At 52.2% G+C, this 26,216-nt stretch overlaps 1 protein-coding gene across 1 annotated transcript in view; it reads left to right on the top strand.

Annotated features, from left to right (window-relative positions):
• The window catches only part of TOGARAM2 (TOG array regulator of axonemal microtubules 2), a 55,982-nt gene that overhangs the window by 12,462 nt on the left and 17,304 nt on the right, over nt 1-26,216 (top strand). Inside the window, exons 2-14 of the mRNA XM_043470484.1 lie at nt 995-1,117; nt 1,961-2,074; nt 2,768-3,049; nt 3,710-3,921; nt 4,621-4,808; nt 9,704-9,750; nt 12,034-12,200; nt 16,541-16,691; nt 16,919-17,083; nt 18,985-19,138; nt 20,137-20,242; nt 21,018-21,253; nt 23,108-23,266. Of these exons, the coding sequence (XP_043326419.1) occupies nt 1,090-1,117; nt 1,961-2,074; nt 2,768-3,049; nt 3,710-3,921; nt 4,621-4,808; nt 9,704-9,750; nt 12,034-12,200; nt 16,541-16,691; nt 16,919-17,083; nt 18,985-19,138; nt 20,137-20,242; nt 21,018-21,253; nt 23,108-23,266 (2,009 nt within the window). The 5' untranslated portion in view covers nt 995-1,089. The remainder of the gene's footprint in view (nt 1-994; nt 1,118-1,960; nt 2,075-2,767; nt 3,050-3,709; nt 3,922-4,620; nt 4,809-9,703; nt 9,751-12,033; nt 12,201-16,540; nt 16,692-16,918; nt 17,084-18,984; nt 19,139-20,136; nt 20,243-21,017; nt 21,254-23,107; nt 23,267-26,216) is intronic.

The following is a 26,216-nucleotide window of genomic DNA, read 5'->3' as shown; positions in this document are numbered from 1 at the left end:
ATGCTGGGAAAGACTGAAGGCAGGAGGAGAAGGGGATGACAGAGGATGAGATGGTTGGATGGCATCACTGACTTGATAGACCTGAGTTTGAGCAAGCTCTGGGAGTTGGTGATGGACAGGGAATCTTGGTGTGCTGCAGTCCATGGGGTTGCAAAGAGTCAGACACAACTGAGCAACTGAACTGAACTCAACAGTTATGCAACCTGGGGTCTTGGAAACTTTAAAGTGTCCAAGAGAGTCTGAATGTTAAAAGTCCCCTTCAGTCCACGCCGAGTGCTAAGTCACTTCAATCATGCCCGACTCTTTGCAACCCTATGGACGATAGCCCACCAGGCTCCTCTGTCCATGGGATTCTCCAGGCAAGAATACTGGACCAGATTGCCATGCCCTCCTCCAGGGGATCTTCCTGACCCAGGGATCGAACCCATGTCTCTACATCTCTTGCATTGGCAGCTGAGTTCTTTATTACTGGCACCACCTGGGAAGCCAGTGGCAGATTTCTTTACTACAAGAATGCTTTAAGGGCGTCTCTGGTGGCTCAGTGGTAAAGAAACCACCTGTCAACGCAGGAGACACAGGTTCAATCCCTGATCTGGGAAGATCCCACATGTCTAGGAGCAACTAAGTCCCTGGGCCACAACTATTGAGCCTGTGCTCTAGCGTCTGGTAGCTGCAACTAACAAGTCCATGTGACACAACTACTGAAGCCCCAATGCCTAGAGCCTATGCTCTGAGACAAAAGAAGCCAAGGAATGAGAAGTCCGTGCACCATGACTAGAGAATATTCTCTGCTTGCCGCAACTAGTAAAAACCCCACACAACAACAAAGACCCGGCACAGTCAAAAATAAATAAAAATTTTTAAGCTCTTAAAAAAAAAAGAAGAAAGAATGCTTTAGCTCCTAGTGGGCTTCCCACAAAGCAGTTTAAAAAGAGTTTGTGATTTGTACTGATTCTGTCTGCCTCTCTCCATCATACGTCCCTGGATGTTATAGGTTGGAGTCCTCTGGATGCTTCAGGATAGTGCTCACAGCCCAGAAAGTAGCTGCTGCCTCTGGACAAACCCCCAAGAGCCTCCTCCACCCAGGGCATGGGCACTCGTGGCGATGTACCCCCAGGTAAGGGGCCCCAAGGAATGTTGTTGGGGTGGGGACCTTCCTTGGATACTCCCACGGACTCTGCTCGGGAGATGTGGTCAGGCTGCCATGCCTTTCCATCTGGGCCAGGCTCTCTGTGGGGTCTCCCTGCTCAGCCTCCTGTGGGGGGCTCCCTATCTGGCTCCAGATTCCTCAACCGGGGCTTTGCCTCCACTTTCTGAGCTGATGGGCTGACTGAGGGTAGAGTTCTGTAGTGGGAAAATGAAGACAGGCCAAGAATGCAGGAGTGGGTCCATGGGAGGGCTGGGTGGCCCCGTTTTCCTCAGCTGACAGGGCAGGAGACAGTGTGGCCAAGTCTGTATCAGGAAACAGCGTTCCAGGCCTGGCGCTGCTGCTGGGAGCTGGCTGTGTGAGCCCGTTTCCTCTGGAGGGTGAGGGAGGCAGAGGTCCTGCCTGGAGAGGAGTGGGTGCTTGTGAGGTGGAGCTGCTGCTCCTGGGAGGGGCCGCTGCAGGGGCCTGGAGACTCCTTGGGAGGAGTGTGGAGAACTGGGAACACCTGAGCAGTTCAGGGAACGGGCCACTGTGCTCAGGGCTGAGGACCAGGGAGCCCACGAAGGAGGCTGAGAAGGTGCAGTGTGGGGAGGGTTTGGAGCAAAGCTGGGAGAAGTCACGCGGAGAGGGCTGGGAAGTGGGCTTTGGTGGGGACCACGGTGCCCTGGCCGGCTGGGGTCGGGGTGGCAAGTCCCCACCTGAGGGCAAGGCTCTGATTTGGGGGATGGGCCCCAGAGGGCCTGGGGCCGTCTGCCCTCTATCCCGGCCTTGGTGGACTCTAAGACACTGCTCTCCCTCCCTTTCTGTCACCAGCCAAAGTTCCGGCTCCCGTGGCCGTGTACTGTGGCAGCGTTCCCCAGAGCAGTGCTGGGCCCCTTGCACTCCCGGGTGGAAGCAGTGACTCCAGCCTGAAGGCTTTTGGAGAAGGTGAGATGGGGGAAGGGCCTGGTGATCCCATCACATCAAATGGCCCTCGAGTGTCCCAGCAGCCTCTCTGGGACCTTGGGACAGAGATGGGCCATTCCACCTGGCAGCCACGCAGACAGGGTCAGTGACCACAGAGCAGAGCTTAGACCTCATCCTGGAGGGAGGAGATGGGTGTGTTTAGATGCCCAACTGTGTCTTTAAGCCGTGGGCAGGTGTTAATTTTACCCTGGTCCCTGCTGGGCACATCCTTTGGTTTTAGGTGGGGCCTTGGGCTTCCCCGGTGGCTCAGACAGTAAAGTGTCTGCCTGCAATGCGGGAGACCTGGGTTCGATCCCTGGGTCAGGAAGATGCCCTGGAGAAGGAAATGGCAACCCACTCCAGTACTCTTGCCTGGAAAATTCCATGGACAGAGGAGCCTTGTAGGCTAAAGTCCATGGGGTCGCAAAGAGTCGGACACGACTGAGCGACTTCACTTCACTTCACTTTTCAATTCTCTGCCTCAAAGGATGGAGGTGTATGGAGGGCTCCTGCTGGAACAGGGAAGTGGGGCTCTCCTAGGAACCGCAGGAAGGCCCCGTGAGCCCAAGAAGGCAGAGCTGAGGTCCCGGGGCCTCGGTGGTGTTAGCACCCGGGGAAGTGGGGGGGGGAAGTGGGCTCCTCTAGCATAGCAATTCTTGTCTCTGCCTCCCTCAGCCTCCCTCCAGCCAGTGCCCAGTGCCCTCCTGGAGAAGCCGTCACAGCTCTTGAGTGGACGTGGGGACCCTGGCAGCCTCAAGCTGGATGCTCCCCTGAAGGGCTGGCAGGCCAGGAACGGCCACCCCAGGAACCTCGCAGCTCTGTCTCTGGGTCCCCACCCACTGGTGCCACTCCCCTCGCTGGAGTCAGAGGCCAACAGTGTGGCCCGGGACACCACCCAGATCAAGGACAAGCTCAAGAAAAGGAGACTCTCGGAGGGCTTGGCAGCATCTTCCCGCGGTGAGCCCTGAGCCCTGCCCAGCCCCCAACCCTAAGGTCAGGGACCCCAGGCCACCTGGACTGTGAGAGTCAGCAGGGGTGCAACTGGCAGCTGGGGTCAGAAGTGGTCAGGGGGGCACCCTCTCTACAGCCCCTGCCTCCTCCCTGGAATGCCATCTCCCACTTGGGCCTCTGCAGCGGCTCCCAACCAGACTCCCCATTCCCACCCTCGCCTCCTTCTAGTCTTCACTGCAGAGGAATTCTTTTCGAACACAGATCTGACCACCTTCTTCCTCCCACTTCTGCCAACTATGCTAAAGCCACCCAGTGGTTTTCAGGTGGATACAAGGACTAGAACCCTCTGCCCTCCCTCCTAAGTCAGTACTGATTTTGTTCTCCTTTCTACCCAACCTGCCTCTGAATTTTAATTATTTAATTAATTTATTCTGAATTTTAAATAGGTGACTTTGACACTTTCTACCAAATTTTTCAGGAGTGGGAAAGGACACTCAGCACAGTCTGGGCTGTGCTTGGGGCTGTGCTTGGGGCTGGGGGAACATCTGCCCCCTCCTCTCGCCATTCTAGCCTCCCCAGGACATAAGACCCTGTTGCCAGCAACTCAATTAACTCCACTCCCCACACTCCGGGGACTCACTTACTCCCCATCCCCACCCCATACAGCCACTCTGGATCCCGGCGGAGGCCCCAGAGGAGTTCCCCTGAGGACTGCCATCCCCCGGGCCACCTCTCAGAGGCTGCTGAGGGTTTCCAGGCCAATGCCGCCTATTCAGAGCATCCCCACCACCCCAGAAGCCAGCGGAGCCAAGGAGAAGGGCCTGGGCCCGCCCACAAGCTGTCAGGGTCCCCAGGAGCTGAAACCCGGTGCCCAGGAGGTAAGGCAGTTGGACTGCTCTGAGTCTTGCCTCCCATCCTTCTGTTTTTCTTTTGATCCTTTACCAATCCCTGTTCCTGGTCCCTGAGCATCTCTGAAGGTATCTTCTCTGGCAGTTGCCCCTGAGGTACCGAGCCAGCTCCTAAGCAGAGGCTGTGTGACCATTCATCTTACACGTGATGGTTCTCAAGCCTTCTCTGATCTAAATGTTCCAGAATTTCCTATGGTTCTGACCCTCCTCACTTTTGGCAAGGGACTGTGGCAGAGGGGAAAGAATACTGGGTTAAGACTCAGGAGATTTAGGTTCTGGTTTCCACTCTGCCCGTCACTGGCTGTGTGACCTTGGGCAAGTCACTTCCCTCTCTGGGCCTCAGTTTACACTAAGAAAAGGGAATTGGACCTGATGTTTTTGAGGATCCCTTTCAGCTCTGATGTTCTAGGATTTTCTGAAGTAAGAACAGTAAAACAGCTAATAATGATGACAAAAGGGGTTGGAGTAGGAATGAGATGACCCCCTTTTCGTTTAAATGGTGAGGAAACTATGAGCTCAGGGGTCCCAGGGTTGTGTTACTGGAAAGAGAAACAGGATACCTACCGGTGCTGCGGGTAGAAGGGACCACTCTGCGCGAGGCACCTGGGAGGTGAGCTTCCTGAGTGGACTGTTTCATGGACCAGACCCCTCCCTCACCTCTGCTCCCAGGTACAGATTTCCCAACAGTACTTGCACTGCAATGATGAGAAGATGCACAAGTCCCTGGGGGGCATTGTGATCCCACCCATCCCAAAGACCAAGGTGCCTGCTGGGACCTCCTGCACACCTGGCTCCCTTCCCAGCCTCTTGCCTCTAGGCCAGGACATCTTCACGGACATGAGGCCCCCCGCCACACGGTAAGCAGCCCTAAATCAAAACTATCTTGTGGTCCTCCCTCCTCTACCCTCCAAGATCTGCTTGGACTCTCTATGACTGGGTCTCCACATCAGGGCATAGCTCTGGGGGTCAGATGTGTGGAGGGCAGGGTCCTCTACCATGAGCCTCTGACTTGGGGCAGTCACAGAGCTGACCCTTGACTCCAGCAAGGAGGGGTGTATAGGCTTAATTAGCAATGTCTTGACCTCTGTCTTCTACCAGTGTCCTATTACCTGTGGTTGCTGCCCTGATGAATAGAGTATGAATAATTTTAAAGTGCTATTGGATTCACGATAGCTCTTTGTGATGGTGCATTTTCTTAATGAATGGACACTAAAAATGCAAGCATTATTGTGTCTATGTACAGTGGGGGGAGTGGTAGTCTACAAAAGTCTTGGACTTAAAAAGGGGTCTTCATACTCCAAAAAACTGGGAATCAGTGAGTAGAGGATCTCTGTGTTGTAATGAATCTGGACTTATGGCTTGTAAGTGGGACAGACAGTACTTTCCACATGGCCAAGATCATCCCCATAGTCAGACCAGACTGATGTTGGAGTGTGTGTGTGTGTGTGTGTGTGTGTGTGTGTGTTTGAGAGAGAGGGAGAGATAGAGATAGACAGGGAGAAGGAGAGAGAGCCCTCTCTTTGGGGTCTGCTGTACCTATTTCTCTCAAGCGTCCTGTCTCCCACATTGCCTCCCCTTCTGTCCAAATACATGTCCATATCTTATCGTACCTTGGTGGAGTGTGAGAACCCATCTGCAGACCTGCTCCTGGGTTTAAGCTCTCTGCTCGATTTTTCTCTTCCTCCACCAACCTCTACCTCCTTACCATCGAGACCGCCTCCTCCTTTCCTGCTCTTCCTCTTCCTCCCCTCTGAGAGTTCTTGGTGGCTTTCATGACTCTCTGGCCCCAGATAAGTGACCTTTCTACCCATCCCACTGCTCTTGACTTTTTGGTATTGTCTGAGCTGTTGATGTCCTTGAATTCTTTGCCTTCCTCACCTTCCTGACTTCCAGTCTCCTGTGTGCCTTCTTTCCTTATTTCTTAAATGTATTCCAGAACTCTTCACCTCCATCTCCTTGTTCTTCCCTGGGAGTCTTATCTGTGCAGGTGGCTTCCAAGGTCAAGTGTGATGGAAAACTTCCACATCCCCTGGGCTTCCCTCCTCCTGTTGAGCATTCCCAGGGCCCTCAAGGCTGATGCAGATCCAGCGTTGGAGGGAAGAAGGGAGGGAGGATATAACACCACCACAGCATCGCGGATGGAGCTCTTCGTGTTTCCCCTAACTGTCTCTCTCCCACGACCTCCCAATTTCCATTGGGGTGCAGGAGTGCTCTTTGATCTTCCAATTTCAGCATCATTTTCAACTCTTGCCTCCTGTTCATAACAGATTGCCACATCCCATGAGGGCTTTCTTAAACATCGAGAGACAATATGAAAGCTACCACCCCTGCCTTTGCTCTTAGTTTGCACTTGCTGGCTCCCTTTTGACCTCCCCCTGGAGCTTCTACCCCATCTCCTTGTGGCCCTGAGCTCTCCATCCTGATCTTTTGTTTTCATCCATCCCCCCTCCCTGAATACACCCCTTCCATGTATCTCACTTCTGTTGACTTCCTGGTGCCAGCAGCTTAAACAGGAGTCTCCTTGGCCAGACATTCAGGGTGTCCTAGTCCACCACTTCACACTTCCTCCCGTGCTGCTCTGTGGGAGCATGAGCGGCAATCTGCGCCCCCCCCATACCCCTGTGTCCAGCCCTGGACGGCACCTCCCTGAAGCCCCAACGTGAGCCTCTTATCCTTGGCCTGCTGATCAGTGCCTACATTTTTCAAGCCCCAGCTCCACGTCCACCCTCTCTGTCAGGTCTTCCCTGGCCTCCTTGGGATGAGGGGAAGGGCTCCGTTCACATAGCATCCAGCCTGTGTGCTGTCCAGCCAGCTCCCACCTACTTATTTGCTCACCTTTTATTTCAACCTCATTTCTATTCTTGAACTTGCAGCACTATAAGGCAGGGGCTATATCTGGACATTTCTGTGGCTCCCGTGGTGTCAAGCTCCCATGTTAACTGCCATGGATTAGTCATGCATGGATTAGGCAGATAGCTATCTGAATTATCTGCCTACTTGCTGTCAGGTTGTGACATGGATTTCTCTCCATTGACCCTGGGAGGCTAGCCAACAGCTGGGAGGGAGCCTCCCTTACCATTTCACCCATCCTTTCATCCGTCTATCTGTCCATGTGTCCAGGCATCCATTGACTCACCTGAAAGCTGTTAAGAACCTCTCTGTGCCAGACATTGTATCAGGTGTCATTAAAGCAAAGCCAAGCAAGACATTCTCTGTGTTCTGGGAGCTCATGAGAGATATTTACTAGTAGACCATTGACTAAAAGTCCAGTGAGGTAAACGCTAAGATAGAAGGCTGCCTCTCATTCTGAGGAGTGCTGTGGAAAGTGATCTCAATCAGGCTGGGAAGACTTCTCAGAGAAGGTGAGGCCTGAGCTGAGTTTTGAAGGCTGAGGCAGAGTCTGTGAGCCGGGGCACAGGGAGAGTAGGGAAGGAAGAGTGACTGAGGCGTTCGGGGAGCGGCTAGTTTTCCAGCAGCGCCATGTCTGTGTGTGACGGGGGGTGAGACACGCAGGGCTGAAGGGCCCATCTGCTAAACTGAGGAGTGTGAGCTTTACCCTGAAGCAGTGAGGTGCCACTGGAGGCTTTTTGGTGTGAAGTGATGTCAGATCTGATTTAGGAAGGCCACTTGGCCACGGCTGTGTGGCATGGGCTGTGCACACCGTCGGGGGTTGCCTCAGGGATCCAGGGGAGAAGCTGTGGGCGCCTGAATGGGCAGAGGCTGTGGGGCCCTGGTCTGCAGTGGTCAGTGTGCAGAGGGGCCCGAAAAGTGAAGAAGTGGGGGAGGGGGTTGGTGACTGGATGGCTGTGGGATGAAACAGGTAGTGAGCTGAGGCCCATGCCAGAGTTACTGGATAAACAGCCAGACAGATAGATGGTGGTGGCTTCACCAGGACAGGGAATTAGGAGGAGAGGCAGGCTTTGGGGCAGTGGGGTGGTAACTCGTGAGTAGGTTCAACTTGTGCTGCCGGGGACACTGGTAGATGCTTAGATGTCCAGCCAGGTGCATCGAGAAGACTGTCAGTGCAGGTAGAGCTTTGCTGTTCCCATCATTTTCGTGCGGCCCGGTGGGACCACCTCAGGTCATGGTGGTGGTTCAGAAGAGGGAGGAGGGAGAAAAGTGGAGAAAAGTGAAGGCTCTCTGGGTGTGGGTGGCCTTGGCCTCTGTCCTTTCTGCTAACAGGTCTCTAGAGAAGGGTAGGAGAGGTTTGCCAAGGTCCACAGCTTGAAGGAGGCTGAGCCACGTGCTCTGAGGCCACATCCTCTGCTCAGAGGGGAAGGGAAAACAGCCTCCAACTGGAGGTCAAAGGGGCGAGGCTGTGGGCCAGGAGCCGGAGGCGGCTGGATCTGAGGGAGGAAGCAGCACCAGGATTATCGGTGCCCCATGCCCACTCCGTGCCTAGCCAGAACCACCAAAGGGACTTCCAGCTCACCTCTGCCCCCAGCCCTGTTAGCACAGCTGGGCAGTGGTGGGTTCCAATGGCAAAGACCTAGTGGTGGGTTCCAATGGACAAAGACCTAGAGCCCTGGGATGTTTGCCTACGGTCTCCAAGCCACACAAGCCCTCCCTCTGGGTCCTGATCTAGGAGGCTGTGCCTGTCCCAGGGAGCAACTCTGAGTCTTGGTTGGTCCAGGCTCTGGCCCTTCCTGTAGACCTCTGGTCCCCTGACCTCCACGGTCCCCTCATTAGAAGCCCCTATATCTGGGCAGGCAGTCAAGTGGGCTCTCCTACGGCCTGTCCTCCAGCCATCCCAGCCTGGGTCATCCTGCTGGGTGAACACTCTGAAGCCAGAGCACAGGATGTCGTGTCCCAGTTCTTGTGTTATGGCCTGTCACCGTGTCAGCCCCCCAGAGCCTTCTGCTGTCTATGCATTTCCCAGTGAGAAAAGAGAAGTCCATGTTAGATAATGTATATCTGCTCTTCCTGGGAATGTCAGGCCCATGAATGCATCACCACCTGTCTTAGTGATGCTGTATTCCCAGTGTCTACACAGTGCTTTGCGTATAGTACATCTTCAATAGGGTATGGTAACCCACTCCAGTATTATTGCCTGGAGAATCCCATAGACAGAGGAGCCTGGCAGGCTACAGTCCATGGGGCTGCAAAGAACTGGACATGGCTGAAGCTACAACATGCACACAGGAATGAGTAAATAGTACTGTTTATTTTAAAAACTGCAATTAAAACCAGTGCCAGGAATTCCTCATCTTCCCTTCCCGTGCTCAGTTTGAACAGAACATCTATAAAGCAGTGGTGATTTCCCATCAGCAGCAAAGGGGGTCATTCCCTCTAGACCCTGGAGGGGAGAAGGAGTGGGTCCCTGAGCTCTCATGGGTTGGGAGAGGACTTGAAGTCAGTCTGTCCTGAGCTGGGAGGAGATTCACCCCCATCTCCTGTGCACACAGCAGGGGCAGGGCTTCCTGTTGGACTGAGCGGTTTACTCATGGAGGCTGGCTTCCTGGGGAATCAGTGGTCTATGCAGTCAGAAAACAGGGCTCTGAGTTTTGTCTGGACCAAGCTTGCTGGTCAGCCTGCCCTCAAGTCCAGAAGGAGCTGCGTCTCCTGCTGCCTTGAACACCTGGCCAAGAGCCTCTTTACAGGGGCACCCACGGCCCCCTCTGTCTCATCCCCTTCTTATCTGTCACCCCATCCTGGAGCTAGCCTAGGAGCTAGCTCTTGCTTGCTAGCTAGTGCAGCAGGAGCTCTTGCTTGCTGTCTCTCATGGTGCTTTTTTCTCCCCCATTCTTTTAAGATTGGTCCAGGAGCATGGGCCTCAGGAGAAGACCCCCAGATCTCTGGGTACGTACATGCCTTGCACCCTTCCATTTGTTATTTGACTCTCTGGTTCCTGGGTTGGATCATGGGATCAGAATTAGGGCTAGAGGAGATCTGGGTGCTCTTAGACTCACTGCCCTCATTTCTTGGAGGGGGAAGCAGAAGTCGCCTGGTGCCAGGGAGGGTGGTCCCTGCTCTGTGCTACCCTCCACCAGCGTAGGTTGCTTCATGATCACCCAGCTGAGAGAGACGGTGCTGTCCCATCTGATAGAGGAAGGGGTGCACTGAGGTTCACCACGCTGGACCTTCTTCTTAGGCTCAGTGCACAGAAAGCACGCAGGTCCTCATGGCTCCAAAGGTGGGGTTTTGTCCCATCCTATGGCTGCCCCGGGCTTCCCAGGTGGTGCTAGTGGTAAAGAACCTGCCTGCCAATACAGGAGACGCATGGGTCTAAGCGAATAGAGGATTCCTGTCCAGACAGAGTGAGAAATTAAACTGCATCCCATGAATCCCTTGGTCAGCCGATCCCAGGAGGTTTCAGCGTCAGGGAAGAGAACCAGCTGGGCTGGCAGTGAGGCAGGTGGTTGAGGCTCAGAGAGGCTCTCCAGCCTATGACCTAATTCGTGGGGAGGATGGAAGGTCGAGTGAGGGGACATGGGCAGAGTACCCTGGGCTGCAGGCCTAGGGGGTTGGCGGCAGCTGCTGTGCTGACTGGCAGGAGCGGGTGGACTGTTGCCCAGCTTCCGGGCAGGTCACTCTGTAATCAGCTCAGCAGCGGGTCAGTTGGTCAGGGGGAGGCTGCTGCCCATGAGGCCCCAGGGTCAGGATGCCCAGCTGGGCCCGAAAGGCAGGCCTGGCATAGAAACCTCTGTTGCAGCCAGTCTCCCCTCTCTGGCTGGGCTGCAGCAGGGTGAGCTGGGGCAGTCCAGTGTGACACACACGGGCACCCAGTGTCCCTTAAGAGCTTCCTGAGAGCACTGGACGGGGGTTTTGGGCCAGGAGACGCCAGCCTAGAGCTACTCCCTTGTCTGCCCCACCAGGTTGTTGCTTGAGAACCAGGTCCTTGGGGGCAGGGGCCAGGCTGCTTGGACAAGGCTTCCCAGGGTGTCTCTCAGAGGCATAGGCAAAAGGGGGGTACAAACTGGCAGAGTCCTCAAGAAGCTCTCTGACCTTCCAGCTGTCGGCAGGGGACAACGGTGCCCAATGTGGGCACCACATTTGGCACATTGTCGGGGCTCATGTGGTAGTGTCTGAAGCTGAGGGCTTTCCCCCAGTCCTTGCCCTGGTTAGCTGGCACCTGGACACCTGTGCCCTCGGCCCTGTCTTACTTTCCAGCAGACAGAGGCTTTGCCCATTGGTTCTGGAGCCTTCTCCCAGGAGGGATCGTTGGTAGAAGGCAGGGGCCGGGCAGAGATCTGGGGGGACCCAGGAGCCCTGCCAGATCCCCAGATTCAAGACACCCTTTCCAGCCTCAGGCAGCCCCAGGTGGTGGCCCTCCGTCCTGGAGGAGCCCTGATTTGCAAGCTCACTCAAGGACAGTGAACTCCGAACTTTGTGAGCAGGAGAACCTGGTTAACGTTTCTTTCATTAAAGGAAAACTAATGGATCTACCCCCACACTGTCCCTAAAACAAGAAACATGTTCTTAAGTCTGTTAATTGGGAAAATATGGAATGACAAAGAAATACTATGGATTTGATGTCATTTGGAAATTAATTTGAATCTTATTAATCATAAGAGCATCTGAAGGTTACTGAGTCTCAGCTTTCCCATCTGTAAAATGAGAGCATTAGGCTGGTATTAGTTCTCTGGCTCTTTCCTGCTATATTATAGCCTCAGATAGGAGCATGGTAGTATATAATGATCAATGGGCTCATTTTGTTTTTCCTCTTTCTGAAGTACTTGCCTCCCAGTTAAGACAGACTTACATTCTCAGAAAATATCTCAAACCTCTTAGATAACAGGTCTGCCCCTATTTCCTGCCCACCCTCCTCTCCACCCCACCCCACCCCAGTCTTAGAATAAAGTGTGCAATAATTGTTGATAGACGGATGCATGGACGGATGCATGAAAGGAGGAGGGTGTTGGTCCTCAGGCAGCCTGTTCTATACCTGCAAGTGCTGCTCTGTAGAGTGAATGTAACCTGTGCCTTGCCCTTTTAAGGAAGCATAGGGCAGAAGAACTGAGAGTGGAGGGCTTAGACAGTTAAATGTTACACCAACCACAGGGCTGTAGAGCCTTAATCCCAATGGCTGCTGCTCTCAGGTGCTGGGTGTCCTCAGTTCTATTCTTGTTCTCCATTCCTCAGAGCCAAGACCTTTGATCCCACCTGTCAGAGACAGGTCTGCTGCTCCTGAGAAGCCTGCCCTGCCTTTATCTCAGTCTGCTCCGATGCTGACATCCTTCTCCTTCAGCCATGCCAAAGAAGCTCACCCCTTGTTAAAAGAGGAGGACCAGAAGGGGAGTGGAACCAAGGTACCTGGAAAGCGAGGGGAGGAGGAAGCTGGCGTGAGAGTAGAACACTGGCTGAAGACACACATGTTTCTGAAATAAATAAGTGTGGGACCGGCTTGAGGAAAGCAAGGAAGAATCCTGAGGCAGCTGCTCTAGTCCTTAAGGATGGAACCTGTAGATGGGTTTGGGGTGAAGGCTATGGAAAAAAAGAGAGGAAAGAAAGGAGGAGAAGGATAGAGGTGGGGGGCCTAGGTGAAGGGGAGAGTACAGCAGGGGGATGAGGGGTGGGGCTGAGGGAGGAGGCGAGGACAGAAGGGGGTCACACGTGGTTCAGAAGGAAGCAGGATGTGGGGGAGATGGCAGAAGGGCTTAGGTGAACCAAACCAAGTAATTTGAACCAGCACCCAAGATAGCAACCTAGAGGCAGCTGACTCCGAGGCAGATCAGCCAAAGGCTGTGTTTCACAGGCTGACAAATACCTTGTACTTCTAAGGTGACCTTGATCCAGATGATTCATACAGATCCTGCTGCTAAGTCACTTCAGTTGTGTCCGACTCTGTGCGACCCCATAGATGGCAGCCCACCAGGCTCTGCCGTCCCTGGGATTCTAGATCCTAGTCTGGATGATTTTAGTGAAACTTGGAGAGTCACTGGGCTTCCCACATGGCTCAGTGGTAAAATAATCCATCTGCCAAGGCAGGAGTTGCAGGAGACCCTGGTTTGATCCCTGGGTCTGGAAGATCCCCTGAAGAAGGAAATGGCAACCCGCTCCAGTATTCTTGCCTGGAGAGTCCTGTGGACAGAGGAGCCTGGTGGGCTACAGTCCATAGGGTCACAAAGAGTCGGACACGACAGGATGCATGCGTTCAGTTCAGTTCAGTCACTCAGTCATGTCTGACTCTTTGCGACCCCGTGAACCACAGCACGCCAGGCCTCCCTGTCCATTACCAACTCCCGGAGTTTACCCAAACTCATGTCCATTGAGTCGGTGATGCCATCCAACCATCTCATCCTCTGTTGTCCCCTTCTCCTCCTGCCCCCAATCCCTCCCAGCATCAGGGTCTTTTCCAATGAGTCAGCTCTTCACATCAGGTGGCCAAAGTGTTGGAGTTTCAGCTTCAACATCAGTCCTTGCAATGAACACCCAGGACTGATCTTCTTTAGGATGACTGGTTGGATCTCCATGTAGTCCAAGGGACTCTCAAGAGTCTTCTCCAACACCATAGTTATAAAGCATCAATTCTTTGGCGCTTAGCTTTCTTTATAGTCCAAGTCTCACATCCATACATGACCACTGGAAAAACTACAGTCTTGACTAGATAGACCTTTGTTTGTTGACAAAGTAATGTCTCTGCTTTTTAATATACTGTCTAGGTTGGTCATAACTTTCCTTCCAAGGAGTAAGCGTCTTTTAATTTCATGGCTGCAATCACCATCTGCAGTGATTTTGGAGCCCAGAAAAATAAAGTCAGCTACTGTTTCCACTGTTTCTCCATCTATTTGCCATGAAGTGATGGGACTGGATGCCATGATCTTAGTTTTCTGAATGTTGAGCTTTAAGCCAAGTTTTTCACTCTCCTCTTTCACTTTCATCAAGAGGCTCTTTAGTTCTTCTTCACTTTCTGCCATAAGGGTAGTGTCATCTGCTTATCTGAGGTTATTGATATTTCTCCCAGCAATCTTGATTCCAGCTTGTGTTTCATCCAGCCCAGCGTTTCTCATGATGTACTCTGCATATAAGTTAAATAAACAAGGTGACTATATACAGTCTTGACATACCCCTTTTCCTATTTGGAACCAGTCTGTTGTTCCATGTCCAGTTCTAACTGTTGCTTCCTGACCTGCATACAGGTTTCTCAAGAGGCAGGTCAGGTGGTCTGGTATTCCCACCTCTTCAGAATTTTCCACAGTTTGTTGTGATCCACCAGTCAAAGGCTTTGGCATAGTCAATAAAGCAGAAATAGATGTTTTTCTGGAACTCTCTTGCTTTTTTGATGATCCAGCGGATGTTGGCAATTTGATCTCTGGTTCCTCCGCCTTTTCTAAAACCAGCTTGAACATCTGCAAGTTCAAGATTCATGTACTGTTGAAGCCTGGCTTGGAGAATTTTGAGCATTGCTGTGCTAGCATGTGAGATGAGTGTACTTGTGTGGTAGTTTGAGCATTCTTTGGCATTGCCTTTCTTTGGGATTGGAATGAAAACTGACCTTTTCCAGTCCTGTGGCCACTGCTGAGTTTTCCAAATTTGCTGACATATTGAGTGCATCACTTTCACAGCATCATCTTTTAGGATTTGAAATAGCTCAACTGGAATTCCATCACCTCTACTAGCTTTGTTCGTAGTGATGCTTCCTAAAGCCCACTTGACTGCACATTCCAGGATGTCTGGCTCCAGGTGAGTGATCACACCATTGTTGATTATCTGGATGCGTGGGTACATACATGCAGAGTCACTGTTATGGTCATCCTTTGAAACAGAGATGTAAGAGTTCAATAAACATATCTTGAAAGCCTACTGTGTGCTATGGGATCCAGTGATGCTGATAAGGTCCAGGTACCACATCCTCCCTCTCCAGCCATGGTGACAGACCATGGGACAAAGGAGGAATAACTCAGGGCCATGAAATGATCTCATCCTCTACCCACCTTAGCCACTCACTCCCATGGTCATACCGTAGACCTTGGCACTGCAAATAACATCTCATACCCCGCCATCATCTCAACCTCAAGCAGCCCATTTGCTCACTTCCTTCTGCTAATGTTCTAGCTCAATCCATCTGACATCCCAACTCCAGCACTTGTCCTTCTCCTGCATCAACAATAATTTCCTGGAAACTGGATCATCTCCACCAGCATCTTAGCTCTCTCTCATCTTAAGAAAGCCAAACCAAAGCAAAAATTCTGCCTTGTCTCTTTACCAGTCCTCTCCTGAGTGTGGGCCAGTAGGTTTAGTTCCCGCAGCCCCACTGAAATTGCCCCCATTGAGGCACTGGTGGATCCACCGTCCCATGTGCAGCAGTCTCAGTGCTCTTTCAACTTGACCGATTGCCAGCTTTTGTGGCTCATCCTTCTTGAATTCCCCACCAAGGAATGGAAATGAGGGCTGCTTCTTTCTTTCTTCTCTGACTACATCAGTTACACCCTTCCTGGTGCTTCTTTGCTGACCCCTCCCTGTCTTCCTGACCTCTATGTGATGGCACTCTCAGAACTCACACCTCTAGCATCTTATCTATTTACACTGACTGCTGTAACTTCATACCTGACCTAAGGCATTAGGTACCACCTCTATGCAGAGGGCTCCCAAATCTCCCTCTCCAGCCCAGACCTTCCCCTGAACTGGAGTTGTTAAATTATATGACTGCATTTATATAGCACTGATACTCAACATCTGCATCTAGGTCTTTAGTTATATTTCCAACTTACCTTATCCAAGATTTTAACTGTTGAATTCTCACCCACCCCACCCCAAAACTTCCTTTTCCCAGTGTCCTGTGTCTGTGAATGGCAGTAAAAGGCAACTCCAGACTTCCAGCTGCTCTGACCCCAAATCGCAGGCCCATCCCACCTCCTGTCTCTCTTATCCCACACCTCATATATCAGCCAAAGCTGTGGGCTCTACTTTTGAACTTGTCCAGATCTGGTCATTCTATCATTTTTCTGGTTATCCTAGTCCAAGTCCTGCCACATGGAAATTCTTGGTTCTATTTTTGCAACTTCTTGTGAATCTTTAATTATGTCAAAATAAAAAGTTATAAAGAACAATACTTAGAGAATCCCCCCACCCAGCCAAAAAAAGAAAAAGGAAAAAAAAAGAGGGAATCAGATCATGTCACTCTTTTGTTCAGAACCTCCAGTGACTTGCTGTGTCCTCCAGAGGAGAAGCCCAAGTCCCCAAATGGACCACCAGGCCTAGTGTGCTGTGGCTCCTGCCTCAACCCCACCACTCCCGACCTGTGTCCTGCCTTGCCTCTGACTCTGGGCACCCCGACCAGTGTCCTCCTCGGGGCTCACAGCCACACCCAGCAGCCCCTAGACTCAGGGTCTGCTCCTCACTTTGTTTCTGTCTCTGCTTCAATTTCACTGCCTTGAGATCTCCCTACCTGAAACAAACCCCATCACCGTGTGCCCCTTACTTTCCTTCCCGTGCATGGTTGCCTGACATTAGAGGCTGGTCTGTTTGCTTCCATCTCACCACTCCTCATACTTCTTTGGGAGCAAGGCCTCTGAGTTTTTGATCATTTTCAGAACAGCCATTGGCACCCAGGAGCCACTCATGTTCCTGATGACTGACTGAATGAAGAAGGTATAGAAAGCACAATTGGGTCCACAAGGTGACGGAGTTTACTCTGACCTTGTGCCAGATTCAGGTCACCATTGCCAGGTCTGCCCAGGAGAAGATGAGGCTGAAGCAGATGAAGGAGATGGAGTTATTCCGCAGGGCAAAGGAGCCAGAGAGGGACAGAGAGCTCACTTCCCAGAGCCTGGGCTCCCGGAGGACCTTGATGAAGGAAGGTACTGGGTGTTTGGGGAAGGTGCCTTCAGGCTGGGGACACTTCTTCACCAATACCTGGGCCAAAAAGAGAACATTTCCACACTTCCCATCCACACAGTCTCCACCCTGAGACTGGACAGGGAGTCACCTTTGCTCTCACGTAGTTCACCGATGAGCCCATTTCCAAAGGGGGGGTCTGGGGCCAGGCAGGACCAGCTCTGTCCAAAGACTTTCTCTGCCTCCACAGGCCTCCTTCCCCTCCGGGGCAGCGGGACCCTGTCTGTGCCCACCGGGCTGAGCAGCCCCCGCAGGAACAACCTCGGCATCACCCTGAGGAAGCGGGCCAGCCGGGCCTCATTGCCCAGCATCCCCATCAGCAAGCAGGAGCCCAGCTTTGCCCGCCATGCGTCAGGTGGGGCCCAGACCAACTGGTGGGGGGCACATATCCGTCTCTTGGCATGCTGTCTTGGATGCTTAGGGGCATGGCAAGGGTGACCTCTGCTGCTCTGCTTCTGCTGCCCTTGTGAGAGCAGGGGGCAGCCTGCGGTTGCCAGAGAGAGGAACAGTAGAGTGTCTATGGGCCGCCTGGGGACTCAGGCTGTTGTAACGGGAATTGTGGATGGCTAGACAGGTGTGTCCAACCTGTGTGACATGTCCTAGAGGACCCACCAGAGCACCAGGATCACAGATGCTGATAACAGCCTCTGTGGAAATATCTGGAAACACCCGGAAGAGGAGAAAAGGGTTCTGGGAAAATCTTGGGTTCCTGCCTGTTGCCTCATAAAATGTCAGGGTAGGACAGGGCTGGTTACAGACTGGGATGCAAGGACCTGAAGGTTCTGTGGGACACTCAGGAAGGTGGAGGGGAGGCCCTGTTCCCATTCCACCAAAGGAGGGTCTATTTTGCTTCCCCTTTTGGCATATTAGGGCTCCATGTGGGATTTCATTTGAAAAGATTTTGCTACAAAAGGACATTTGAAAACCACCAACTTGGTTCAGAGTTTCTTTAAGTGTAGGATATTGTAAAACATCGGTGGGAGAATAGAGCATCATTTGGGTGCTAGAAATAATACTGGCTCACCTTTCTATTTCATTCTCTTTCTATTCTTTTGACACCATCAAGTAGAAAGTCTTAATCTGGTGCTAATTTTTAACACCTTACTAAGACTTTCGAGTCTCCTTTTTAAACAAAGAGATCTTCCTCCTGGCTAGAAACATCAGAAGCTGACTGCCACTTTGTAGTGAGAGTTTACAATATTCTTTTACTTTGACTGTAAATATTTATCACACACTATGACAAATAATCATTTACCAATTATGGTAGTGATATAAATTTCCCTTAAATAAACTTATTTAGGGTTTGAAAAGTGAGTTGAAGAAAAATACCACATAAATAAGGGTACAAGCACTTAAGGGATGTGGCAAAAAAAAAAAAAAAAAAAAAAAAACAACCCATGGAAGTGGTAACTGAATGGTTGGTACTTGGGAAACATTGATCTTTCTAATCTAAGCTACTTATTTTATAGACAACAGACTGAGACCCAGAGACTCAAAGTCACCCAAGAGCACCCAAGGTCACTCGAGGTGATGGTGGCCCATAGGGATTTAGACTTTGGCTGATGACTCTTGATCCATTGGCAAAGCTGAGAAGAGAATCCAAGAATGAATGAGGTCTTTGTGTCTTGGCTTTAAGGAGAGTAATACCCCTCAGCTCATTCTTGCCTTGGACCTCCTGGGTATGGCATTGTGAAAGTCATGTAAAGATGAACCTCTGCAGAGAACGAGGCGGGAAGTGAGAGATCTGGATTCCAGTCCTGGCTCTGCTAATGAAGGAGCTGAGGGACTGTCCGGGGGACCCCGGCTTCACCAGAGGATGGAGAATTGAGGAGAAGGAGGAGGAGAAGTCGTAACACAGGCTCCTGGGTGGGGACAAGGTTAGAGCCAGGGAGTCATTCCTTGATAGACTTGCTGGCCTCACCTCCGGTCACAGACAGGGCAGGATTGGGGAGGAATCACCAGCTGGGTGGGCTTGGTCACGTGACATCAAGCAACCTCTCACAGGCCAGTTTATTTATCATAATCAGGTTAGCAATGGTAGGGATAAAAACGGTCAATGAGAGGTAGGAGTTAGGTGGTCTCCATGGTTCCCCAGGGAGTGCAGCCCAGGCCCTGGCTTCTAGGCCTCACGAGTCCATTCACCCTGCAGACCCCCCCACTCCGTCTTCCCTTCCTCAGCAAGGTGGGTTCAGTGCCGTCCTGTGGAGGCCTCAGGTCTTCTGGGTGAAACCCCCCGCTCCTCTCCTTTTCTTACAGCTCAGTCCTTACCCGCGGTGCTCACGTTGGGGTCTCCTGAGTGGGAAGAAGAGGAGGAGGAGACGGATCTTCGAGCCTTCAGGGAGTTGAGGCCTTTCTCGAACCCTGAGCTGGGGCTGGTGGATGCCCTGCAGTGCCTAGAGAGCAGTGACTGGTGAGGAAACAGCCCGTGTGTGCTGTGACCTGGTAGGGGTGGGGCCGCAGAGGAGCGCCTGCCCCGCGCCCCTCCCCCACTGCAGAACTGGTCCCGCGGAGGGGGAGGGGTGGGGGAGGGGGAGGGGTGGGGGAGGGGTGGGGGAGGGGGAGTGCGTGAGTCCCACCGGCAATATCTGTCCCGGACTGCCAACAGTCCTGAGCGCCCCAGAGCCGGGCCTAGGAAGTACAATCTGACTCTGCAATGCTTCCATGGGGACTTGAGGAAGGTCAGAGTCCTTCCTTTCTCTAAGTTAAGTTCCTTCCGCTCCGGTGTCCCTCCTCCACACAGTCTTGTGTGCTGTGTGCTAAGACTCTGTGAGACCCTATGGGCTGTAGCCCCCCAGGCTCCTCTGTTCATGGGATTCTCCAGGCAAGAATACTGGAGTGGGTGGGCTGTAGCCCCCCAGGCTCCTCTGTTCATGGGATTCTCCAGGCAAGAATACTGGAGTGGGTGGGCTGTAGCCCGCCAGGCTCCTCTGTTCATGGGATTCTCCAGGCAAGAATACTGGAGTGGGTTGCCATGCCCTTCTCCAAGGGACCTTCCCAACCCAGGGATCGAACTCGGATCTCTTATGTCTCCTGCATTGGCAGGCAGGTTCTTTACCATTAGCGCCACCAGTCTTAGTCCTGAGCAAAGTGATGACTTGAGGTCCCATTTGCGGGAAGGCCTCCTTCAGTCCTCATGTTCAAGAGCCTTCTTTTACAGGCACAGGCTCTGTGGGTGGCATAGGCCTGGGTCGTGGGAGTGGGCCTCCATCCTGGGTTGGGCTGGGTCACGGACCCCGTAAGATGGCCTGTATTGGACTGTTGGCGTTTCAGCCTGGCTGTGACACCAGGACACTGCCGCTGATGCCATCAAATCCCTCCCCACTGTGGCGGGGGTGGTGGCAATGTGGGCGCCCTGTGTAGAGTGCCCTCCCCCAGGCACCTATGACAGGGCCTGGACTTGCTTCTCAGGCAGATGAAGGAGAGGGGCCTGGTGAGCATCCAGTGCCTGGCAGCCTGTCACTCGGAGGTCCTCGCCGGGAGGCTACATGATGTGTCCTTGGCCGTGACCGGGGAGGTAAGGCCTCCTCTGTCCTGTGTGCTCCGCTTGACCCCCAGCCAGTCCCCCTTCCCTGGTGCTACTGCTGCTGCTGGTCACACAGCAGCCGCAGAGGGGCCCATGGCTCCCAGGGCATCCCTGTTTATTTCTCTGTTCTCAGCCACTGAGGTGGGAGCTAGACACCCATTTCTTAGATTGGAAAATTGAGGCCCGGAGTTTCCTTATTTCTAATCTCTGGGTATTGAAATAGTCAGAATCCTATGTGCTCATCTGTCACAGCCTTGCTTTGTCCTCTGTACTTAGAATACCTGAGGAGGGATGGAGTGTTCTGGGCTAGATCTCTAACTTGTAGGCAGCTGTAACATTTCCCAAATCCTTTCTCCTGTGAGGCTAGGACTTGGCCTAGGCCAGGCCCAGATGGGCAATAAAATGTATCTTATCACAAGTGGAGGCAATGCCGCCTGTCCTTGGGAGTAGACTGCCCCGTTGGGGGGCCTTGTGAAGATCAAATTAAACATCAATTGTAAAAGTGCTTTCAAGACTAAGTATTGTACAAATTCCAGATGATAATGATAATAGTAGGATTGATAAGTATGATGATAACAAAAGTAATGGTGTTTTTTTAAAAATGAGACTGTTTTGCCCAGAGCTACTGCAGGGTTTCCATTTCCAGTCTGGCGAGGCCTAGGCCTGGGTGAGGGTGGGGGCTGTGGGAGGGTTCCTCCTTCCAGTGTGTTGGAGCCCTTGGCAGGGCCCAGCAGTCCTGCAGGTCCTCCGCCCATCTCTCTTCAAGGTTACCAACCTCCGCTCCAAGGTGTCCCGCCTGGCCATTAGCACCCTGGGAGACCTCTTCCGGGCCTTGAAGAAGAACATGGACCAGGAGGCTGAGGAGATCACCCGCTGCCTGCTCCAGAAGATGGCAAACACCAGCGGGTTCATCCAAAGGGCGGCCAACCGGTCCCTGGGGGCCATGGTGGAGCATGTGACCCCTGCCCGCTCCCTGGTGGCCCTCACCTCCGTGGGCATCTAGTACGTGGGGATCTGGTGGGAGAGCAGCCTGGGGAGGTCAGGCAAAGGGGAGAGGCGCTGGGTAGGGGCAGAGCAGGGAGATGGTGCAGGTGCCTCAAGCATTTCCCCTGGAGAGAAAGACCCCTGCTCCCCGGTGGGCCTCTCTCCCGCCTGGGCCAGGCTGGGGATAATGAGGGCAGCCTGTAGTTGTCCCAGGCCCCAGCTGGGAAGGGATGGGTGCTACTATCTGCTCAACACTGGGAAACTCGAAGTGGCCGTGGTACTGTCCCTGGAGATGGGGTGGCAGAGGCAGCCTTTAGCCCGGGCCTCACTCTACCCAGGGGAGGGATGCTTCTTTCTGATGAAATCTGGGCCGTGAGCAGAGCAAGGCACAAAATCTGCTCCAGCTGGCCCCACTTGGCCTTTTGGGGAGAAGGAGGGGACAGGCTGCTGTCGGAGCCCTTCTGCAGCTGGATCTTTCTTTTTATAAAAACCAACTCCAACAGCAAAACCAGAAGCATTCCCCCAAGCCCCTTCTCCCACAGGGTGACACAGCTCTCAGCCCCGATAAGCCAGTCAGACTGTTAGGCTGGGTGGCCTGCTGGGTAGAACCCAGGGTGAGCTGTCACAGCCAGAAGGCCTTTTTGCCCACAGACTCCTGAACCACATTACCGAAGTTCACAGCCTGGATTGTTACTAAACTTCCCCCAAGCTTCTGTTTCCTCATCTGTAAACGGAGACCAGGGATAGTAATAAAATTGTTGGGAAGAGTATAGGAATTGATTCACGGGGAAACGCCTGTCTCTACCTGACATTGACTGAGTACTGATAGTGGCTGTTTTTAACTAGGGAGAAATCAATCGTACTTTTTTTCTGGATTCCTCCCCGTGCCTGTGCTTCCTCACCTGCAAGATGATGACAAAAGTAGCTTGTGGAGTTGAGGAGACCCTGGTTCAGTGCAGAGCCTGGCAGGGAGGGTGTGCTCACAGTAAACTGAGCCAATAGACTCTTGTCAGGAAGAACCATGGGAGCCTGGAACAGGGCTGTGCATTGGAATTCCCTAGCATATTGCTGAAGTGCACATTCTGACTTGTATGCTAATGTGCTGGTCCCTGGACCACATTGAGTAGGGAAGCCTCCCTTTGTGTTCTACTGGGAAGGTCCCCAGTGGGGAGGAAGGGGCCAGTGTCACCTAATGCAATGGACTGTGGACATATTGAATTCACATTGAATGAAGTGAAAAAGAAAGAGGTGACATCCCGATGGGTTCCTCCTGTAAGATTTCAGGTTCCCCTAGAAATCACCCATCAATCTCCTATCCCACCTCCTGTCTCAATTCAGCTCAATGAACATGCAGTAAATGCCCACGAACTGCTGAAGGGTCACCATGCCAGAGGGACACAGGGGATTCAACTGAGAGGGAGTCTTGTTGTCTGCTCCCTGGGAACCATGAGGTACCCCAGTATTTACCAGGGGACAAAGGACAGTGCTCTTCCCCCCAGGAAAGCACTAGTTTTGTCCGGGAGCTCAGAAGGCAGAGGTAGGGTATCCTAGGTAGAGGAAAGGTGAGAAGTGAATTTAGGCAAAGGCAGGACATGAGCTCAGGAAGGCACAGGGATGGTGGGCACGCGGTGGGCCTGGGGACGTCACGTGGCTTCATGTTCACCCCTAGTCCATCCTCAGTTCCACTGTCAGGAAGGGACTGCTCTTCCTTGAAGATTCCCCTGAGCCGTGGAGGGACAAAATTGGGAGCCCACTGTGGCATGAAACACGGAGGCACAACTGTAGGTCCATGTGTGGCAGTCTGGGGACGCCCCTCCTGCCCAAACCCCATTCCTTGACTGAGCCCTTGTCCATGACTGGGTTTCCTTTCAGCCACCGAAACCCCTTAGTCCGGAAATGCACTGCCGAGCACCTGTCGGTCGTCCTGGAGCAGATAGGCGCCGAGAAGCTTCTCTCAGGCACCAGAGACAGCACAGATATGCTGGTGCACAACCTGGTGAGACTGGCCCAGGACTCCAACCAGGACACCAGGTAATGCAGGGCCTGGGGGATGGCTGACCTGGCCAGCCCAGAGCAGACAAGGCCATCAGCCACCCCTGAGGGTCCTGTCCATGCAGCTCAGCTTCCCCAGGGCCACGGGGAGGGACAGTTGATGGACAAAGTTGTGTCATTTCCTTACAGCTGTCATCCCACCTCTCCACACCACCACAGCCAGAGCCAGGACCGCTCAGGGAATGGTCACTACCTTCTACCTCCCATCTCTCACCTTTAAGTCCCTCTCTAGCCATTGCAATCCTACCATCTGCCTCCCATCCCTCACCTTTCACTTCCCCTCTAGCCATTGCAATCTTGCTCTAGTTTCTGTCCTGGTCCAGCTCCATTCCCTATAAAGCTATCCATTCAATTCATTTTGTTTAGGAGATATGTGATGTGCATTCTGTTCATTACTATGAGCACAGGTGTGAACAGGAAAAGTTAGACCCCTGTTGTCTTGGATCCTACCTCCTAGTTGCATAATAAACAAGTAAATAATTATGACACTTTTAGACACAGATAAGGGGCAAAACAAAAACGTAAGGGAGGACAAGGTAGGGACTACTTTAGGTTGAGGGTCGAGGGAGATCTCACTAAAGATTGATATTTGAGTTGAGAACTGATTGGCTAGTAAGGCCCAGCTCTTTGAGGATTTGGGGTGCAAGAGTCCCAGCAAAGGAAGGTGGTACATCCCCTGGGATGGGCTAAGTTGGGTATTGAATGATGAGAAGGCAAAGCTTGGTGGAGCACAGTGAACGAGGGGAGTGGTGGGCAGTGATGGGGAGGAGGCAAGGCCAGGCTGGGAAGGGCCTCATGGTCAGGGGTTGGGGATTTGGTAAGAGTCCTTAAAAGCTGGAGTTGGGATAATTTATCATACTTCTCAGATCATGACGTGTTATGTCTGGATCCCCCACCACTCCTGCTACAGCTCCACACTGTGTTCTGTGTTGTGTCCCAGGCGGTGCATTCACATGGGCTGTCCCAGAGTGCACCCGGGAAGGCAGCACCGCACGCATGCTCCCTCCCCATGCCCTCCCACAGGACTGCACCTCAGGATTGCAACCCCATGGACTGCAGCCTTCCAGGCTCCTCGGTCCATTCTCCAGGCAAGAATACTGGAGTGGGTTGCCCTTCCCTTCTCCAGGGAATCTTCCTAACCCAGGATTGAACCCAGGTCTCCTACGTTGCAGACAGATTCTTTACTGTCTGAGCTACCAGGGAGGTCCTCCCTACCCTGCCCCTGAGGTGCCTACATCCTCACAACCTTGCAATTTCTGGATTTCACATTTTTACCCAACTAGTGGATAGAAGTGCTAGCTCACTACTGCTTCTTTTCCTCCCTCCCTGATTGCTAATGCATTTGGGTGCTTTTTGATATCTTTGCTAGTCTTTTGCATTTTTTAAAAAAAGTTTCTCTGGAGGATTGATAGTTGGGGAGAGGAGCCAGGATGCAGGTGGGATGCTGTATGGATGGCTACCCCAGAATCTGGGCAAGTCGTGTTGGAGGCTGCAGAAGGGGGAGGGGGTTGATTGGGGTGTATTTTGAAGGCAGAGCTGATAGCAGGTTGGTGGTGAGGGTTTCAAAGAGGAATCAGAGATGAGACTTAGGTTTTCAGATGAACTGTGGGGTGAGTGAAAGGGCCATCTACTGAAGGGAGGAATATTGTCAGGGAAGTATTGAATAGGTTTGATTGGTTTGCTCTTCATCATGGGTGGGGGAAGGGACGGTTAAGATCTAATACCTCTCCAGATCTAAACCCCTCGCCGACCTCTCTCTCACACTGGATGGCATTGAGTGCACTTCATCTTCTTTCTTGGAACCCTATGCTTCTGGTTTCCATGGCACCACACTCCCTGGTTCTTGTCCTTCCTCTGTGTCTTTCTTCCCCACCTCCCGCCGCACCCGGATGCCCATGGCTTCAGGACTGTCTTCAGTCCTCATCCCCGCCTTGCAGCTTTCTTTGAGCGGCACCATTACTTCCCGTGGCTCCAGTCATAGCAAAACTCTGATGCTCCGCTGTGTCTCCCTCCAGGCGGCTCCTTCTCTGAGCATCTGTCCATTTCTCTGATGCCTCCCCAGGACCCATCACTGGGATGTCCCACTGTCACCCTAAACGAATTCACTGCCTTCTCCCGAAGGTGGCTTCTCTGGCTGTGTTCCCTCTCTTATTAAAAGTCACTATTATTTACTGAGTCATCTAAGATTAAAAATGGGGAAGTTATACTTCATTTTCCCTCCACATTTTAATATCTTAGAATCCTAGGCATCTCACAGCTGTTGTTGGCCAGGCAGCAATTAAGACTTAAGTTTTACTATCTACACAATTGCAAACTTGATCCTCGTTGCTCATCATATAAACCTTTGAATTACTATTTGTGTTGTAGGAACTATATTATGAGACTTTGTTTGCTGGTTAGCCTTTTATATTTATTTTAAGAAGTCACTGTGGAGAATTGCTGAGTTTAATCGTTGTTTAAAATGTCTTTAGAAATATTACACTAGTTTTGGCATTGAAATGAAGAGTTATTGTGTATGAGAAAAGGCATGGAAATGGAGTGTTGGGGCATAAATTCGATATTAATACAGACATTCATCATTGAAGGAAAGACCCAGATTCCACAGTTTCTTACAAAGTAACCATCAAGTACTTTACCTGACCTAAGGAAGGAAGGCAGTCCCCTTAAGAAGCGTTACTTCTGTTTCTGAGATAGCATGTAGAAGGACGGATGGCTTTCACACATGGGGCCATGTCACTGAAGGCAGTGGAAATTGCCAGTGTCTTCTTTTTCTGTTTTTCTTTCGGAAATAAATTAATGGTGCATTTTTACAATTAATGAAGTTTTAGATTGAGTGACTATGATAATTCTGGATGCTTCAGGCTCCACCTCCAATCAGCTGCCAGACCCTTCAATTTCATCTTCTTTAGCAGCTCTTGAATCTGATCAT

Source organism: Cervus canadensis, chromosome 5, assembly GCF_019320065.1.
Source record: "Cervus canadensis isolate Bull #8, Minnesota chromosome 5, ASM1932006v1, whole genome shotgun sequence".
NCBI lineage: Eukaryota > Metazoa > Chordata > Mammalia > Artiodactyla > Cervidae > Cervus > Cervus canadensis.
This window is presented reverse-complemented; position numbering and strand designations above follow the sequence as displayed.